At 38.3% G+C, this 19,797-nt stretch overlaps 1 protein-coding gene and 1 long non-coding RNA gene across 8 annotated transcripts in view; one reads left to right on the forward strand and one right to left on the reverse strand.

Annotated features, from left to right (window-relative positions):
• Nucleotides 1-14,957, forward strand: part of LOC144376468 (uncharacterized) — a 145,851-nt gene extending 130,894 nt beyond the window's left edge. The window contains exons 3-4 of the long non-coding RNA XR_013436989.1: nt 9,273-10,199; nt 14,385-14,957. This is a non-coding gene — a long non-coding RNA (uncharacterized LOC144376468). The remainder of the gene's footprint in view (nt 1-9,272; nt 10,200-14,384) is intronic.
• Grik1 (glutamate ionotropic receptor kainate type subunit 1) overlaps nt 1-19,797 on the reverse strand; it is a 378,046-nt gene that overhangs the window by 113,812 nt on the left and 244,437 nt on the right. For all 7 annotated transcript variants that reach the window (XM_040286974.2, XM_040286973.2, XM_078044517.1 and 4 more), the window contains exon 4: nt 13,278-13,459. In XM_040286974.2, the coding sequence (XP_040142908.1) occupies nt 13,278-13,459 (182 nt within the window). The remainder of the gene's footprint in view (nt 1-13,277; nt 13,460-19,797) is intronic.

Below are 19,797 nucleotides of genomic sequence, written 5' to 3' on the forward strand. Positions count from 1 at the left end.
CATGACCTTGTTCACAGGAGCCTTGACCCTCCTTAGTCTAGCCCTGAACCCTCATGACCTCATTCATGGGAGCATTGGCTCTCCTTGGTCTAGCCCTGCTTTTCCTGAGAAAGACACCTCTTGGATTTTAATAGATGGTTATCAAACACAGTCTGAGCAACACAAAGGTCATATTTTAGTTTGTTTCACAATTCATCACTGAAGTTTAGGTAAAGATGAACAGGATGGAGTTTATACAGTCTAAATGGTGACTACAGGTCATCCTATGAGACAGCCAGAAAGTTGTTGGAATAGTCTTTCAATAACATATCCAAGTCTCTTAAGAAGCCTGTACCATATTTCAAGTTGATCATTTCCCAGAAGGCAATGCAATGCTTTGGAGTCACGAACAAAAATTATCATGAAGAAAATTATTCTCCACAGATTCCCAGTATTCATCATCAAGGGCAAACCACATGTCAGAAATAATTGGCATTGTGCTGCTATCATAGTAGCAAAATTTTAAAATGGAACCTGGAGTTTCCCTAGGCAATTTAGGGTACTCTTGTGATATTTATAGGGTTTTTATTACTGCTTCTTTCCATTGAAAAATAGGTGTCTTGAAAGTTTCTATTGACTAAACTGAAGTATATGGTTCCTTTTATAGCCTTCTCAATATGAGGATAAATTCTAGCCCATCAGACATGGTTTCTAGTCAATAATTTCAGGTGAATAACTTCCAAATGTGTAACATGCAATGTAGCTAAAATAATGGTTTTACCTTAAGATAGAAATAAGTTCTTTCAGCATAAGAAACTTCAGGAAACCAGTTGAATAATATCAAATCTCAGAGCAGCAATTTTAAGATGAAATTTTGAGCTTTTTATCATTTGCCCACTGTGATACTTCCTTTGGCTGCACCCTCACTGTCCTCTGAATAGGATGCTCCTTCAGCCACACAATGTGTAAGGTTAATCATCAATAAAAACAAGCTACGTATAAATCGTTATTGTTGTTTAACCCTTATTCCACATTGGATGAACTTACGTCTCCAAAGGAACAGGGGATTGAATAGAAAATGCATTGGACCTCAGAAAACCCCTGAGATATAGAAAAATATTCATTTCCATATGAAGTATACTTACTGAGCAGAGGTTTCCTGAAGATGTCCATACCCTAATTTCAGTACATATTAATATTACTTTACGTGGCAAAGGAGAATTTGTGTGTGTGAGTGAATGATGGATTCTGAGATGGGGAGATTGCTCTGAATTTTCTGACCGTGGTCCAATGTGGTCACAAGGGTCGTATAAGATGAAAGCTGATGGGGCAGAATTGAGAGAACCTGATGAGCGAATGAAAGTAGAGGGAAAGTGGGCATGGGGTGTGGCATCCAAGCCAAGAAGTAAGCACAGCCTCAAGAAACTCAGCAAGGCAAGGAACTGGACACCATCCAACTCCAGGGAGCCTTCAGAAGGAGAGGAGCCCACAGACATCTTCATTTTAGGTTTCTGACCTCCAAAACTGTAAGAGAATAAGTCTATTTTGTTTTAGGCCACTAAATTTGTGAACATTTCTTTTCAGTAGCAGTTGAAAACCAGAATGGCTCATTTTCACATCTGTCCATGATTATGGTACATGAAGATGCACAACTTTGCCATATTAACACCTAATGCATGCATCAGGAGGAAAAAATAACTTCTTTTTGTTTGAGGTTAGCAAATTTCTATGCTTTCACATATATATATATATATATATATATATATATATTAACTGCACATATGTACAAAGGTATAAACTAACTACAAAATGAGTCTAGGGTTTTCTCTTCCATTTGAAGACAGCGTTCTATCACAAGCCAGCCACGTTTTCTACTGCCTCCCTGTTAAACCACCAAACAGCACAGGGTATTCCAACAGAGCTGATGAATGGAATCACTGTCCTGTTTGAGAGTCTCCCAGTCGTAACTTCTTCATAAGCTTCTCTCTCTAGAGGTATGGTCAGAGGAGAGAGGAAGCAAATAGTAATCGATATTAATAAATGGAGAGGAAACCCACAGAGTTATTTTAGCTTCAGAAAATGATCCCACTAGAGGAGGCAGATTGCACCATCCAGGTGCATAACAGATGAGGTGCTATTTAAGGAGTGCAGACTGTTGAGAACAGAGCAGGAAAAAGATTTCCTGTGCAGAATGAAATAGGTAATCTGGCAATAGGAGAGATTGGAGTTTTGGGAGGATTACAAGAACCAAAGAAATAAGCACTCTACAACATCCAGCAGAAGTTGGTGGACAGGTGATGGATAAAGAAGGACACAGGGAAAAATTTAGCAGCAAAGTATTTAACAAAGTTCCCAAACCTGGAACATCAGTAGTGAATATGTTGCATGTAGTCTAATCTTTTCTCAATAGGCTTCTTTCATAATGGCAGCAATAAAAAAAAATACCTCAAATTTACTGGAAGGTAATTTTTCTAAGAAGGGAGAGGGGCACTGCCATTCAAATGGTGGTCTTGCTGGTTTATCTTCATATCTACAGTCCAGTAAAATACTCACGAATCTGGAACTTGATTTTTGCTTGAACTTGAACTTTGCTTTCTGGGTGACCTACTTTGTTAATGTTCTGAAATCTATGAGGCTTAGAAGATAACTATTTCTATCAATGTTTCTCTGTGTATGAGAGTCAATAAGGAACTTTAAAACATTACCAATGTCTGAGTCCGATCTCTAAATATTCTGAGTTATAGGCAGCTTATGGGTGTTTGTTGAGAGTGTAACTAGAACAACAGGAGTTGGATATGACTATCAAACCAAGTGAGCTTGATATGCTGCCCATCTTCTTTGGAGAAATCCTTGGGTGCAGCTAGCTGGACACAGCTATGAAAGGTTCTCCTTGTACTGTGAGGTCTCTTACTCTCTGTCCTCCTTTGGTAGGAATTCAGACCTACATTGATTTCTGTTAAGACACCTCTTTAAATGTTAGAATTAATTTGATCTGGCTTCTCTTGTGATTTTGAATTCCTTCAATGATATTTGGGAAGAATTTTAATCTCCTTAATGGGTTCATCTTAAAAAAAGAGAGTTAGGGGCTGGGAATGTAGCTTAGTGGTTTTAAAGTGCTTGGTTAGCATGCACAAGGTCCTGGGTTTGACCCCAAGCACCGCATACACACACACACACACACACACACACACACACACACACACAACACCAGTTTGTAAAAATGTATAACAGATTTTCTTCTTTAGGTAAAATTATATAATAGACTAGATTAGTGGCTATTTTTGTGTACTATGTGTAATTATCGTGGTGGTACAAGGTAATGAGGGCTTTGCATGGAAAACTAAACAGTGTGTCCTTTATTCTTTTTCTTGCTAGTCTGTTCTTATTAATTATACATGGCATTAGAATGTATTTTGAGATACACTCCTATTTGGAGTATAACTTCCCATTCTTCTGGTTGTACCTGATGCAGAATTACTTTGGTTGTGTATTCATATATACACATAGGAAAGCAATGTCCAATTTATTCTACTATCTTTCCTATTCTCATTCTATTTCCCTTCCCTTCATTCTCCTTTGTCTAATCGAAAGTACTTCTATTCTTCCCTACCCAATAAGGGGTCCTCTTATTGTGAGTTAGCATCCACATATCAGAGAGAACATTCAGCCTTTGGTATTGCTGATGGGACTGCAAACTGGTGCAACCACTTTGGAAAGCAGTAAGGAGATTGCTCAGAAAACTTGGAGTGGAACTACCATTTGACCCAGTTATCCCACTCCTGGGTTTATACCCAAAAGGCTTAAAAACAGCCTACTACAGTTACGTGGCCACACTGATATTTATAGTAGCTCAATTCATAATAGCTAAACTATGAAACCAGTCTATGTGTCCTTCAACAGATGAATGGATAAATAAAATGTGGTATGCACAATGGAATTTACTTAGCCATAAAGAGAAATGAAATTATGGCATTTCCCAGTAAGTGGATGGAACTGTAGACTATCATGCTAAAAATCCTTTATTCTTAATGCAATGCATGGAGTGTGAGAAGCAGCGCTCAGAAATTTCAAACAGAGGGAGGATAATTTTACTTAGAATGAGCAGTTTTCCAGACATGGAAGCTGGGTGGGGAAGGGACAAGGAGGGGACTTGTGGCAGCAAGATCAATTGACTGTGATGAAAGGAAGATGGCAGGATCTGGAGATACAGGGATTGAGTATGAAGTGTATTTGGAGGATAGAAGCTCCAACATTGGGTAACTAATAAATGGGAAAGTTAAGAGAGAGCCAAGTGGGTTTCTTGGCTTTTGGCTTGAGTGATTGGATGATCTTTCCAGTTGCCATAAAAGAGGAAAGTAGAGGAGAAACTGGTCAATTGTGGATAGGACAAGATCCAAGCCTGGTATGGAGATTTAACCTTAGCCAGAATGACTATCATTAGACATGAAGATTTGGCACAACAGGCTGAGAAGAGGTGTGGGAACCACTGCTGTGACAGTGAGAGAGGGGCTGAATTGGTGCAGAGCTAGGCTCAGGAAACACTGGCCCAGTCTGGTAGCTTTGCTGGACACGTCACCCTCAGCATGAGGATTAGCCTATTACACGTGCAATGTTTGTGCATGAGAACTGGGCCGGATGCTGCATACTCAGTGTCACATTTTCCATTTTTCAAAATGATGTGAGGTGTGTAACATCTCATTAGTTCCACTCCAAGTTTTCTGAGGAATCTCCCTACTGCTTTCCAAAATGGTTGCACCAGTTTGCAGTCCCACCAGCAATACCAAAGGCTGAATGTTCTCTCTGATATGTGGATGCTAACTCACAATAAGAGGACCCCTTATTGGGTAGGAAAATATCAAACTGCTTGGTCTTCTACTTAAGGATGACCTCATCCAAAACACTGGAGTTTTTTTATGGCATCATATTTTCCTTTTACCTCAACCAAGTCTTGGGCACGTAGAAAACACCCAAAAAGTTCAATTGAATGAATGGTGGAATTTACATGTTGCAGGATAATCCTTAGGACAGACAGCATTTGACTAACAGTCAAAGGGCCAACTGAGGTGGAAGGATCCTTTTGTTAAATTCTTATGTCTATGAAAATTGAAGAAGCAGATGTGGTTAACCTAGGAAAATGATATTTTACCTTCTTTCATCTGGAGGATTCTTTAGAAGTCTGATAGATGCTATGGACTCTTTAAAAATGGCGTTCTCAGGGGTGTGCACACTTCCACAATTTTAAATCAAGCTAGAGTTCACTGTCAATACTACAGGCACATGATGGGCCCAATATACACAACTCCAAATGCTTTTCATGATACTTTCTGGAGAATTATACTTCTGTTGTCAGGATAAATTTTGATTATCTTCTATTAAAGCTAAGTTTTGATGAGGCAGGAATTAAACATTAGAGCATTTCTGAGACATAATATATACATGTGTTTTTTATTGCTTCCAATTCAAATTGAGACATATTTTAGTCCTTTTCTAAATTTGCTTTTTGGAGATTTTTGAGAATCCTCAAATGGGTGTTAAGTACACTAAGAATATGGACAAATTGCACACATTTTCAGTAAATTGTTGGTTGTCTAATACATAATTCTTATACATGTTTAAATAACACATTCATATATATGAGCAGCTCCTTGTAACTTTAACTATATGCTCAGGGACTGTAAATAGATTTTAATATCAGCCTAAAAGAAACATAATTAGGATGAGAATGTGCTGCCAAAATAATTGTATAATATACTACAAATTTTCATCTAGTTAGTACAAATTGAGATCCATCATTATTACATTGTCAGGATTTATACAAAGTAATGAACTTATCAATTAGCTCACTCAAAGACTATCAAAGGAGTTGAAGAACTTTAAAAAAGATTGTACTGCTTAATTAATTTCCTATTTCACTGACAGCCTACTAAGTACAAGGCAATATGCAAATTCTTTATGTCTACATACTAGTAAAAGGATTCCTGATTATGTGAATGCATGGAGGTTCAGAGATGAAGGGATTCTTACCAAAGCTTGAATTCAATAATTCTATCTATAGAAGAGGAAGCTGAGTTGAAGAGGAATCAACAGACCTGCTTGAAGAAGCATATTTACAGAATGTGAGCATCCTGTGTGCTAAGAGTGTCCAGCCCTGCCATTGAGTCTGTGACTTGGAGTCTCATTTTTCTCATCTGTGATGTGGGATATTTCAAGAGGATAAAATGAAATAATTTCAGTTAAATGCATAGCATATTCTGGCATACAGCAAGTATGAAATAAATGGCAGTTATTTTATTCTATTAGTGAAAGAGCAGAATTTGCAACTGCATCTCTCAACTTTCAGTCTGAGATTCTGCTCACACTCCCTTAATATCTTTGAAAGTCACTCCATAATTGCAGGACAGTTTCTAGTCGTGGGATAGCTATAGTCTTGTGACATTCATTTGAAGAGTTTCTCTCTCTCTGCCTTAAGGGGGAAGAGATTTAGGATTTTGTTATTTTCACCATTTTCTCTCTATTACCTTCAGTTGATGCTCAGCAAATAAGCTGAATGAAGAATAAATTATCTACTGTTTCCCCACCACAACCCCTACTCAGCCATGGGACTTTTTGACATAAACAACATTTCTTCAGGCCTTATATACAACCAGAAACAGTTGAGTGATTGAGAATAAAATGAAATGACTGCACACAAGGAGTACAAAGCTTAAATGAAATGTGTTCTAGATTCCGATACTATGAGAACCAGTTGGCATGTTATTGCACAGTAGCAGAACAAGATATTTTCTTTTCCTATTAAATTATGAATCAGACATAACGTACCTATGTTTACATTTAAATACATGACCAATGTAACTCCACATCATATTCAACCACATGAATGGGATTCTAACTAGAAAAAGTTATACTCCATGCATGTATATGTCAAAATATACTCCACTGTCATGTATAACTAAAAAGAACAATTTTTTAAAATTCTGAGATGAATTTAAAAATACCATCCCTGATATATATTGGCTGTGATCTTGGGCAAGTTATAAGATCTTTCTGAGCTTTGTGGGTTTCTTGTGTAGAGGGTTTCCCCATAATAATTAAATGAGTAATGCATAACCTGTTTAGCATAGAGTCTGCCATACTATACATATTGGTGAAAGTAGCCCTTATGTACTTGGCATACTTTACGTGTTTATCATCAGAACTGATGGATTTAAACATCCGATTTAGTGGACACAGTTTTGCAACCTCTTAGCATAGTGTGACTGTGTTTCACTTGATAATGTTTCCATCCTGAGAGATGAAGACTGATATTATTTTCTGTCTTGTGGAAAAATGGAGTGAAACTTATCTAATTACCTCTGTTTGTCCTCATCACAGCCAGTGGCACAACATATATAAGGAAAGAATCAATGCACACAATTATTTGATTAATCAGCATTACATCGTACTTCCTAGCTGAAGGAAGCCAACCATTAAAAACTACATTTTCTCCCTGGCCCTGTATTTATGTTAATTGAAAGAGAACAAATGGAAAGAAAAAAAAAGCAAAATTTAAAAATGTGAGTAGGAGAAAATGCAATATAATTTTACAAAATGTTTTCATACGAAATGTTTTATGGTAACTAATGATTCGTTTCTAGCTTAATGCTGTTTGTCACAAATGTTGTGAGGGAAAAGAACCTCCTCAGGTACATTTGTTCTTGTAAATGATGAATCAGTTGGAAACTGTGTCCATGTTCACCCACTGGCCACCTTCCAGCTCAGGAAATTGGCAGAGGCCCAAAGCAGCCTCCTGCTGGACAGAACACCATGGTGGCCCCTAGCTCTGCACCAGAGACCTATTAGCATGCCAATGTGCCCAAAATAGTCACTTGTTTGCTCAATACTACTATAGGACTTAAAAGCAACTATGTGGTTTTCCAAAGAGCTCAATTTATTTTTAGGTTTGGAGTCCTAAGCTCAAATGCATTAGAGTTTCTTGATACTCTAGAATTTTAGGGGTGGATGAAGCCTTTCTTTAGGGGAAACTGAGGTGCTTGGCCGAGTTGAGGAGTGGTGTGGGGAGAGAAGGCAGGAGATTTTGTAAATGACTTATTGAAAGCTTCCAGGACAGTTCTTGGCTCATTTCATTTATTCATTCAACAGAGTTACACCGAACAATCATTATGTGCCACATACTGCAATAGGTGCTGGGACTTGGGGTGGGAGAAGACCAAGAAGGCTCTGTCCTCTTGGAGCTTACTGTCGAGTAAGGACTAAGGACAACATGTCTTAATTATATATTTTTATTGTACTTACAGAGCAGACTCGGCAAAGTGTAGGGACCTAGGGAATGCAAAAATCCTTTTATCATTCAAGAAATATTCAGGAATATTTAGATAAGGCCAACCTTGAGGTAGAATGAGTATCCTAGTCTTTGGCAACCATAAGCACAGAAGCTGTGATGTGTTAAAAGGAGGGTATATGACAAGATGAGGCAGGACACCCCTGAGGCGGAGCACAGGAAGCTGGAGGCTGGCCAGAAGGCTAGAGAGTGGTAGGATCAGGTCTTGAGGTATTCTGTGTTATGAGCATGCTCAGTACATAGGCGATAAAATTATTATGATTTCTGAGCTTCAAATTGTAGTTGCCAAAGAGAAAATAACATCAGCTATGTCAATGGTTATTGCATTGGTTCAATGAGATGGTTGCTTGGCACTCAACCCCAAGCTAGACATGAGTTCTGAGTTTCTTGTGTAGAACCTTCCTATTTTTCCTCCATTCTTTAAGCTCATTTCCAATAAACCAATGGATTTGGACTCACTGTAAAAGAATGTATATATAATGAGCAGTGAAGTGTCCATAGGAGGAAAGTGGGGTCTGGGGAAATTAGAAGTGAGGTGTTTTCATGTGGACGCTGGTTCAGGATAGCCCAGGACCCTGCTTGGAGGTGATGAGGGAAGAAGAAAGAAAGAGGAGACCAGGTGACCTACTGCTACGATTGCATGCCATCATAGCGTAAGATGCCAGGTTGTGTACCCTCTGACTCCAGAAATTTACATGACATACAAAAAGCTCTGCTCCTCTGTCGCCTAATCAAGTCTTGACATTTGAATTTCGAATGAATTTTGGGGAAATAACTTTTCAGATTCTCATCATATAGTACTTGTTTAATATGAATAGAAATAATTGCTTTGCCAGAGTGATTAGCATGCACAAGAATAACTATAGACTTTTCTCTATTTTTTTTTTTACTTTTAGATAAATGTCAAATATCTTCTCTAAAGTGCATTTAATCTATTATTTTTTTTTTCCTTAAGGATCATTAAAAAGTGGAAAAATGTGATGAAGGTGCGGGGAGTGCAGGGCAGCGATGGGAGACACACAGGAGGAGAAAGCCAAGTTGAGCCGGCAAAGAAAATGCTCTCAGCAGTGAGAGCGCAAGGACAATAGAAGCTATTAATACCAACCTCTTCTAAAGGATGCCTCGTATAAAGTTGGTGGTCCCCCCGCCCCAGATATTTCTGGCAGCTTACTTCAGAATGGTTGTCCATTCTGATCAAGAGCCCTTTGTGTCGAAGAGAACGTACAGGCTCTGAGATCAGGCTGCCTGGAGACAGTACGGCAGCCCGGCTCCTCCGAGAGTGATCTTGGATGAACCACTGTGTTCACTAGTTTTTTGTTGCAGTGACCAAAACACCTGACAAGAACAACTTAAAGAAAGAAAACTTTTTTTTTTTTTTTGCTCAGGGTTTCAGAGATCTCAGTCCATGGTTGTCCAACTCCATTTCTATGGGCCTAAAATTAGGTAGAATGTAATTGCTGAAGGCTGCCAGCTCCTGGCATCTGGGAAGCAAAGGATAAGAGATTAACCAGGGACAAGTATAAGTCCCCAAGGCCACCCTCCAGTGACCCACCTCTTCAACCACACAGTGCTGCCACACAGTTGTCACTCGATAGTTCAGTCAAATTATTAATCCATCAAATGGCTTAATCCACTGTTGAGGTTACAGCTCTATGAATCTGATCTCTTTACCTCTGCCTATGGCTGAGTTGCCTGGACATGTGAGCTTTATAGGAAAAAAAAATCACATCCAAACCTTAACAACCACTTAACATATTTGAGCTGGTCGCCTTAGTGCTGCAGTGGGCATACGGAACATTCTCAGTGGGTCATTTAAGATTGCATGGTGTACGATGCCAGACACCATTATTGCCAGAGCCTGGGAAGGTACTCAGTAAAAGAGGTAAGTCTCCTTCCTTCCTTTTCTTTCCTTAGGTAGAAAGATTGATAGAGCAGTGCCAGAATCAGGACCCAGAACTCCTGAGGCTTCAGGCTCCTGAGAGAATCAATTAGATGTCAGCTACAGAAAGGTCTCTGACTTTATTTCTACAGGTTATTGCCCTGGGCTAATGGAGCAAGTTAAATTGCATCACACAGAGTGCTTGGGGCTCATTTTTACCAGAATAGAAAGTCTTGAGGTGTTCAATATTATTTTGCAAGCACAACCGCCTCTGGAGTTTCAAATGAAGCTCTGTTAAGCCAACCTAGGTCTTCTCAGTTATTTATTTCAAAAGTAGCAATTGCATTTTCACATGCAATACAGAGGAACAATACATAATGGAACATTTTGCAAAGCCTCTTCCCTCAAAATTATTTGCAGGTCGCTAATCTAAAACAAAAACTGGATGAGCAGTCTGTTTTACCCCATCCATGAAACCTCATGGACAGTCTTGCTGCTAATATAATTAGGGAAAGTAAAAACAGGATAAAACACAAGACACTGGATGGACACAAAAGTGTTCCTGTCAATGGCTCCTGCAAAGCTGAACTGATCCTAATACCTCCACAAGACAGTTCTTGAGGGTACTTCTGTTAGAGGTTTTGCTTTTGTTTTTATTTTAATTGTTCTTTGAACAATACAATTCATAGAGCTACTTCTATCAGAGGGATTTCATGTTCCTGCTTATGAAAAACACAGGGGAAAGGCAAGCCGCCCTTCTCCAAGCCCACCCTGCACTTTGCTATCCTATTCCAGGCCTCCTTTTGGGAGAGATGTGGCCTCTTATGTGAGCCAAATGGGTGCCTAACAGAAAGAAATGTCATTAGTAAACCATTCTCTCTAATGCAACAGAAGTCCCCAGTTTCTGTTCAAAAGGGCTCCTGGGAAGGAATGTTTGTTTGCATTTTGAGGGCTACATGTAAAATCTGGGTGTTTTTCTCATTCTGATCCACACACCATTACACACTTTAATGATTTATATTAAAATTTCCAAATGAAGCTGTAAGATAAAGGGTTGTTGATTGTATTTATTTACCTTCAAAGTTTTTTTAGTTATTGACATCTTTGCAACATAGTTGCTTCCTTTTCTGAGAGATAATTATAATACTAAAGATTTGTTAATGCAATTATAATCTAGAAGTAAGTAACAGGTATTCTTTTGCCTTATTGGAGGGATAAGAGTTTATGGGGGGGGGTGAAGTTACTGGATGTGTGACTCTGGAGAAGTCTTTTTGCTTCTTGCAAAGTATGAGGACTAGCTACAGCAACGTTTGTCTTGGGGTGGTATTCAAGTTTAATTTAAAATATGTTCTATGACCCTGGATTAGTCTACTTTCTGTTGATATTAAATACCCGAGGCTATCTTAAAAGAGAAGAGATTTATTCAGCACATAGTTTTGGAGGCTGAAAGTGTGACATTAGTTAGCCTCATTCGTTTTGGCCTCAGAGGAGGATCTAATGGCAGGTGGCATCACAATGCTGGGTGTGCATGGGCAGATCACTGGGTGAGACAGGAAACCAGGGAGACTCAGGAGCCAGAGTGCTCTCATGAGAACTAGCCAGGGTGCCATGAGAAGTACATTAATCCCTCTGAGGGGGGAAGCCCAATGGCCTACCCCACCTTGCACTAGAACCTACATCTTAAATTTTCCACCACCTCAACACCACTGTACTGAGCACTAAACTTACATACTTGGAACTTTGACACTGCAAACCTTATCCAAACTATAGCAGATTCTTAGTGGAATTTTTTTTGTGTGTAATCATCCAGTAGATACTAGAAACATCTGGTTGACTTTCTTGATTGTGTATTTTCAGTGGAATAAAAACCTTGATTCTGAACTCTACGGTTACAGAAACGTGCTCTGCAAGTATGAGATAGAGCACTACAGAGTCGGAACAGATGACCATCCAAAGAGGACTCTTCCTAGTGATTCAGGAATCCACAGTTCTGTATTTGCATGAAGGAGTTGGTCTACCTATGAAATCACTGTTCTTTACCAATTGACCTTATAGCAACCTCAGACCTTTCAAACCGAGAAACATAATAACTTGTATTATTTTAGATGACTGCATTGGATTATGTGACAAAAACCATTTAAATATAAATAGATACCTAGGAGACCACATGAATAGTATCTAGTTATTTTTTCTGACTTTCTCCAAGTTTTATCCCCTGATTTTTTTTTATTGCTGCTTCTATTTTAAAATTTGACTAACCTTTTCAGATGTACAAGTTGTTTAGCAGTATCCCCAGCCACTACCAACTAGTTGTCAGTAAAGTGCCCCAATCCCAAATATGATAATCACAAATGTCTCCAGACATTGCTGCTTGCCCTTGAGGAACAAAATCACTTTGGAGTGAGACTTGGTAGTAGTCTATGCTTTATCTTTTTTTTCTAATTCTGAATTTTTATTCTTGACTTTATGACTAAGTGCTTAGAAATTATTACTCTTATCGTCATTATTATGCTACTGAACATCACTACTATCTTTCATCTATGCAGGATAGCACAATGTACTCAACATTTCCACCCACATTATCTGTGGAGATTAAGGGATAGCAATTATTGTCTATAACAAATTAGAAAAGAGAAGTATCTTTTCTGTGATTGTCCCTGCCCCCTTTCTTATTGTGTTTGTAATCCAGCACATTGAACACAGAGATCTTGCCATAAGGAATACATGTAGGATGAGTTGGGCATCATGTAAATGATAGCTGGCCCAGTCTTTTCAAGACACATAAAGAAAAGAGATGTTTCTTGAAATGCCACCCTTCTCTTTCCCTCCTTGGCTGGCAGGATTCACATACCACGTAATATACACAGGGGAATACACATCTACAATGAAAACCTACAGGTGGCTTTGTTGAACTTCCGGAGCCCCTTGGCTCTTTAAAGGCTTCTTAAAATTGCAATCTTTAGCCTCTACTGGACAGTCACAGTGTTATCACGCCACACCAAACGAAAACCAGATGGCACTCTTGAGAAAGAGAAAATAACATTTCCCCCACACTTCCCACCTCTTCCCTAGTGTTCTTACCTGCTTAAGAATTTCAGCAGCTGTTTCATGTGAACAATCAAATATCACATAGAACTCCTTGCCCTTCTTCATCTCCTTGAGTAAAGGCTTAGCATCCTTATTCCCAGAGGGCAGCTGGCGGATTTTGATTTTAATGTTGTATCTGGAGGGAGCTTTGATGAGCTCTTGCAGACGAATTAGACCTGGAAAATGACATCCAATCATGCAACAGAGACTGCTCCGTATTGTTTATTGCCATTTACAGTCAAATGCATATCATTCCCAAAATGCATCAAGCGGCCACCTACCTAAAGGTTACACTATTGACTTTCCATTTGTCATTCCTCTTTCAGTGGTAGATTATACTGATATTTTCCCTTTGTGGGTATGTGTGGCTTGGAAGCATAATTTTCCCAAGTGCACTTTGAATTTATTTAGAATGCAATTGTCCTTTCCAGTTTTAAGCCAATACTGCAGGTCTTTAACAAATCAAGTCTGTGAAACTTTTGCAAACAAAAAAGTTGCTTGAAGTTTCCAAAGGTGCTCAGTGAAATAGATAACACCTGCTTTCTTAAAAAGCCAAAATAATTCACCAGGCACAGTGGCACATGCCTGTATTCCCAGCGGCCCAGGAGGCTGAGGCAGGAGGATCACAAGTTCAAAGCCAGCCTTAGTTAGCAAAAGTGAGGCGCTAAGCAACTCAGTGAGACCCCTGTCTCTAAATAAAATACAAAATAGCACTGGGGATGAGGCTTAGTGGTTGAGTGCCCCTGAGTTCATTCCCCGGTATTGGCACCCGCACCCCCCCCAAAAAAAAATAATCCAAAATAATTCAAGGGTTTCTTGGGGGTTGCTAACTTTTTTAAGTTTGTCATCAAGTATTTACATACAATGTATTGTTTACCAGCTACTTCGGCTGTTGCAAACAATCTGTCAGTGATGACTATATAAACTAAATGACTCTATTTCTTGCTAAAACATTTGAATGTTGAATTGGATAATCTTTACTTGATTAAAAATACTACAGGATATTCTTAGATATTATAAGAATAAAAGCAGAAAAAAAATTAAATTGGCTATTAGGAGTTGTATACAGCTAATTTGAAAGAGAATGTTCTCTTCATCCAGGTGTGGATCTGCTGAGCTGCACCATTCCCTAGGAGATGTCCACCATGAGGTCAAGACAGGCAGCCTTATGAAACCTGCATCTTGTTTCCCGTAATGTTAGCTGGCGTTTGCTACACTGCATGATGTTGTCTCCCACTCAAGGACTCCCATCACATAGGAAAATTGACTTTCTTTTAAATAAGTAGTTCGGTGCCTTCAGTATTTGTCAGCATCAAGTAATCAATAGGGAATATTAAGCTTTACAGGTATTCAGGTGGAAATTGTCAAATGCACTGTGCAAGATAGCACATGGATTCCAGCTACTTCCAGACTTGATGCACGTATTTCTTCTTATTATTTTATTTATCTTATTATTTTTTTCCTCAGAAGTCACATTTATTGAAGCTTGAATGGGAAAGGTTTCTCTAGTACTGGAGTTAGGTCTAGTTCTGAAAAACAGTAAATGACAATGATCTGCTTTTCAGAGTCAGATGGAGCAATGGAGGTGGGGAAGGTTGCTGTAGAGCCATATCAAGATTTAGTGTACTGTGTTTTTCTTCACAAAAAAATAAAATTTAAAGAATAACAGCCTTATTGGGCTTTGCTCCTTTTCAAATCAATTATGTGGTTGAAGATTCTCAAGTACCCAAAATGAGCCACTCATTTTTTTTTTTTTTGAAACTTCATGCTTTTTCCTTTTTATTAGATGAAATCAATTCAAAATACAAATACTGGTGATTATCATGAATTAGATCTGAAACCCTGATTAGAATTTAAATATGATTTATAAAATTAAGAGATTAATTTATTAATAAATTGTATTTAACTTTTTTTAAAATTTTTTATTGTTGGTCGTTCAAAACATTACATAGTTCTTAATATATCAAATTTCACAGTTTGATTCAAGCGGGTCATGAACTCCCATTTTTACCCCATATACAAATTGCTGTATCACATCAGTTACACTTCTATTGATTTACATATTGCCCTTCTAGTGTCTGATGTATTCTGCTGTCTATCCTATTCTCTACTATCCCCCCTCCCCTCCCCTCTCCTCCCCTCCCCTCTTCTCTCTCTATCCCCTCTACTGTAAATCATTTCTTCCACTTGTATTATTCTTCTCTTACCCCTCATTTCCTCTTATATGTAGTAATTTTGTATAACCCTGAGGATCACCTTCCATTTCCATGCAATTACCCTTCTCTCTCCCTTTCCCTCCCACCTCTCATCCCTGTTTAATGTTAATCTTCTTCTCAAGCTCTTCTGTCCCTACCCTGTCCTTAGTTACTCCCCTTATATCAAAGAAGTCATTTGGCATTTGTTTTTTAGGGCTTGGCTAGCTTCACTTAGCATAATCTGCTCTAATGCCATCCATTTCCCTCCAAATTCTATGATTTTGTCATTTTTTAATGCAGAGTAATACTCCATTGTGTATAAATGCCAAATTTTTTTTTATCCATTCATCTATTGAAGGGCATCTAGGTTGGTTCCACAGTCTTGCTATTGTGAATTGTGCTGCTATGAACATCGATGCAGCAGTGTCCCTGTAGCATGCTCTTATTAGGTCTTTAGGGAATAGACCGAGAAGGGGAATAGCTGGGTCAAATGGTGGTTCCATTCCCAGCTTTCCAAGAAATCTCCATACTGCTTTCCAAATTGGCTGCATCAATTTGCAGTCCCACCAACAATGAACAAGTGTACCCTTTTCCCCACAACCTCTCCAGCACTTGTTGTTGTTGGACTTCATAATGGCTGCCAATCTTACTGGAGTGAGATGGTATCTTAGGGTGGTTTTGATTTGCATTTCTCTGACTGCTAGCGATGATGAGCATTTTTTCATGTACTTATTGATTGATTGTATGTCCTCCTCTGAGAAGTGTCTGTTCAGGTCCTTGGCCCATTTGTTGATTGGGTTATTTGTTATCTTATTGTCTAATTTTTTGAGTTCTTTGTATACTCTGGATATTAGGGCTCTATCTGAAGTGTGAGGAGTAAAGATTTGTTCCCAGGATGTAGGCTCCCTGTTTACCTCTCTTATTGTTTCTTTTGCTGAGAAAAAACTTTTTAGTTTGAGTAAGTCCCATTTGTTGATTCTAGTTGTTAACTCTTGTGCTATGGGTGTCCTATTGAGGAATTTGGATTCCGACCTCACAGTATGTAGATCATAGCCAACTTTTTCTTCTATCAGATGCCCTGTCTCTGATTTAATATCAAGCTCCTTGATCCATTTTGAGTTAACTTTTTTCTGGATTCTTTTGTCCTGAACCACTGACGAGTACTTATAAGGGGGAAAAATCGAGCACATGGACCTATATATTTTTTTATTTGTTACATTCTTTAATCTTTCTAGTAATCCTATGAAGCAACCCTCATTATCTTTATTATTCAAATGCAGAAACTAAGGCCCAGAGTAACTACTCAGTGTTGCAAAGATAGTTAGGAGGAACAAATAGATTAAAACTGTTATTTGTGATTTTAATGCTTAATCTTTCCACTTCACTGTCCTGCCTCATATATACAAGCTATTGGTGCTGAGGGAACAGAAACAGTTTAGGATTATTTGATGAGATGGGAAATAAACAGAATCAGGGACCCATTTTCCTTTCTTCTTTTCCCCAGGCTTCCTGCTTTGCAATCATGGTTTTTTTTTCTTTCTTTCTTTCTTTTTTTTTTTTTTAACTTGAGCATGACCATAAAGGAAAGCTCAATGTGGCCTTTAAATAAAATGGGGAAAACATTTTAAAAGTGCATTTCATATGCTGCAAGGAACTGCTCTTTTGTTCTTTGTTGAATGGAATGTCAATCCTGAAGTGTGTCTTCCCATCCTTGTGATTTACATACTCTCTCCTGGCATTTAGGTTGACACACACATTTCACTTTCTTCATTCATTTTTCAGGGGAAAATGTTTTCTGGATACTCAGTGGATCTCGATTCCTATGTTAAATCCTGCAAGGTAAACAACATCCTGCTTCAAGGTCCTAGAGTCCATTGAACTTTTTTATACCATGAACTCTCACAATGTGGATAAGGCATCAAGTACCACCTAAATTTGTAGGTCATAAGCCTAGATGGCTATAGGCTGGAATAACTTGCTCAAGGTCACATAGATAATAATGGCAGATTAAGTTTTGAAGCCATATTCTACCTTCTGAGAGCAAACTAGGGCTCTTTATAATAAATCAATAGATCTGACTGACTTTTGAATTTCATATCAACTTGATTGACTATGTAAATAAATACCTGGAAAAAAAAAAACAGAAAGAAAACTTAGAAACAGCATAAAACATTAAACTTCTATTTGGCACATGAGGCCATTCAGAAACATAATCTCTCACCCCAACAAATGGAATCATCCATTTTCACAACTGTTTCATAAAATAAAGCATATTTTGATAGCAAGACAGGGGGAAAAAAAGGTAACACCTCAACAAAGACGATCAGTTTCTAAATGGAAGTGATATGTTCTACGGGAAAACACCTCTGTTCTCCTTTTCTCATTTTGTCAGTATGCATGAAAATGGACCATAGGAATGAGGAGGATCCACACATTTAAAGATTACAGACTCAAGTTGTGAGCAGAACAATGAGCCAGGAACACTGATTTTACATTTCTCTTCCTGAAGCAATTGTTTGCTTAAGAAAACCCTTTCTGGGCTGGAGATGTGGCTCAAGTGGTATCATGCTCGCCTGGCATGCATGCGGCCCAGGTTCAATTCTCAGCACCACATACAAACAAAGATGTTGTGTGCGCTGAATACTAAAAAATAAATATTAAAAAAAAATTCTCTCTCTCTCTCTTTAAAAAAAACAAAACTTTTTGCCTTCATTAACAAGTGATGGAGAATTTACAATTCAAAGGCCTTTTGCATTCACAGAAGACAAAATTTAGAGAAAGCTTTCTCTTATATTTGCATTTTTTTTGCAGCAATCCTTCAATCCTGTACATTTAACTGTGATGAATAGCTAAAAATCATTTGCTAAACAAATAGTTACCTCAGGGAGGGGAAATCAATGTAGGGACAACACCTGGCTTTGCTAATCATCCTCCTGGGCCTGAATGCCACCCTGATGAAGTCACCCAGCCCTGCCAAGTCTCCAGTTGCAGAGAATAGTAATGGTGCATGCAAAACTGGTACTGAGGTGTTTTTCTAGCCCACTGAGGTGAAGGAACTTTAAAATGAAATGCAGATAAGGGGAAAACCAGACAAACCCAAGCAAGTGACATTATACAATAAAACTGATCACATCTTGACTCTTCAAAAATGTCAGTGTCATGAAAGGCAGGCTGAACTGTTCTGGACCAAAGGAGACTGAAGAAAACTGACAAGTAAATGCATGAGTGATCCTGGGACAATTAAAGAAAATGAATTTATGACGTGTATAATTTGATATATACTTAGATGATAGTATCGTGTCATTATTAAGTTTCCTGTACTCAAAAATTATAGGGTAGTTATAACAAAGAAGATCCTTGTTCTTAGGAAATATACTCTATGGTATGCATGGGTAAAAAGGTCTCAATACCCACAATTTACTTTCAAATGACTCAAGGGTACTACTACTTACTATTATTGTCATTGCTGTGTAGTTGTTTTGATATGAGAAAATATTAGAGCATTAAAGCAAATGTGATCAAATAATAGCAACTCCTGAATCTAGAAGAAGGTGCACAGAAGTTTACATTATCACACACTTTTCTCTGAGTCCTAATCTTTCTAAATAAAAAGACAAAATGTGCAAATATAAAAAGAATAACATTAGCTCCTCCTTCTACCACCCCTCCCCTCAGGAGGGCGACTGAAAATGTACCTTTAGTTTGAAAGTGCTTTGAAAAAAACATTTCTTATTTCACTTGAGTTTGAGCTGGGCTCTGCATATAGAGATAACTTTTAAAAAATGTCCAAACGTCCAATTCTTAAACACTTGCTTTGGCTGCCTGTCTTTGTGTGCTCACATAAGACAGAAAATGGTAATTTGCATGCATGTTGACTGATTTGGGCAACAAGTGGAGCATATGGAAGAGGAAAAAAAAAATCCTGTTATTTCCAGTGGCGTTTAAAATTTCCTGTGCCTTCTCCTGAAATAATAATAAACCTTGCTATTTACATTGCTCCTTTCTATGAATTATGCTACATGCCCTATAAATAGCTCAATAAGCCTGGAATATACCACAGAGATGGATGTGTGTCAGTGTTGTTTTAAAGGGAGGAAAGTGAGGCATGGTGAGGTTAATTGTTTGGATCAGCCTGAAAATGAGTCATAGATGCCAGGAATTGAAAGCAACCTTAAAGGTCAGACCCCTACTTGATGCACAAATCCCCTCCACACAGCTGCTGCTAAACACCTCTTGGTTTGAGAAATTCTCAACTGTACGTTGCAGTCCAATTCATTTCTGGATTGCTTTAGATGTATTTAATGAGTCTCAGTTCAAAA

This window comes from Ictidomys tridecemlineatus, chromosome 3 (genome assembly GCF_052094955.1).
Source record: "Ictidomys tridecemlineatus isolate mIctTri1 chromosome 3, mIctTri1.hap1, whole genome shotgun sequence".
Lineage (NCBI taxonomy): Eukaryota > Metazoa > Chordata > Mammalia > Rodentia > Sciuridae > Ictidomys > Ictidomys tridecemlineatus.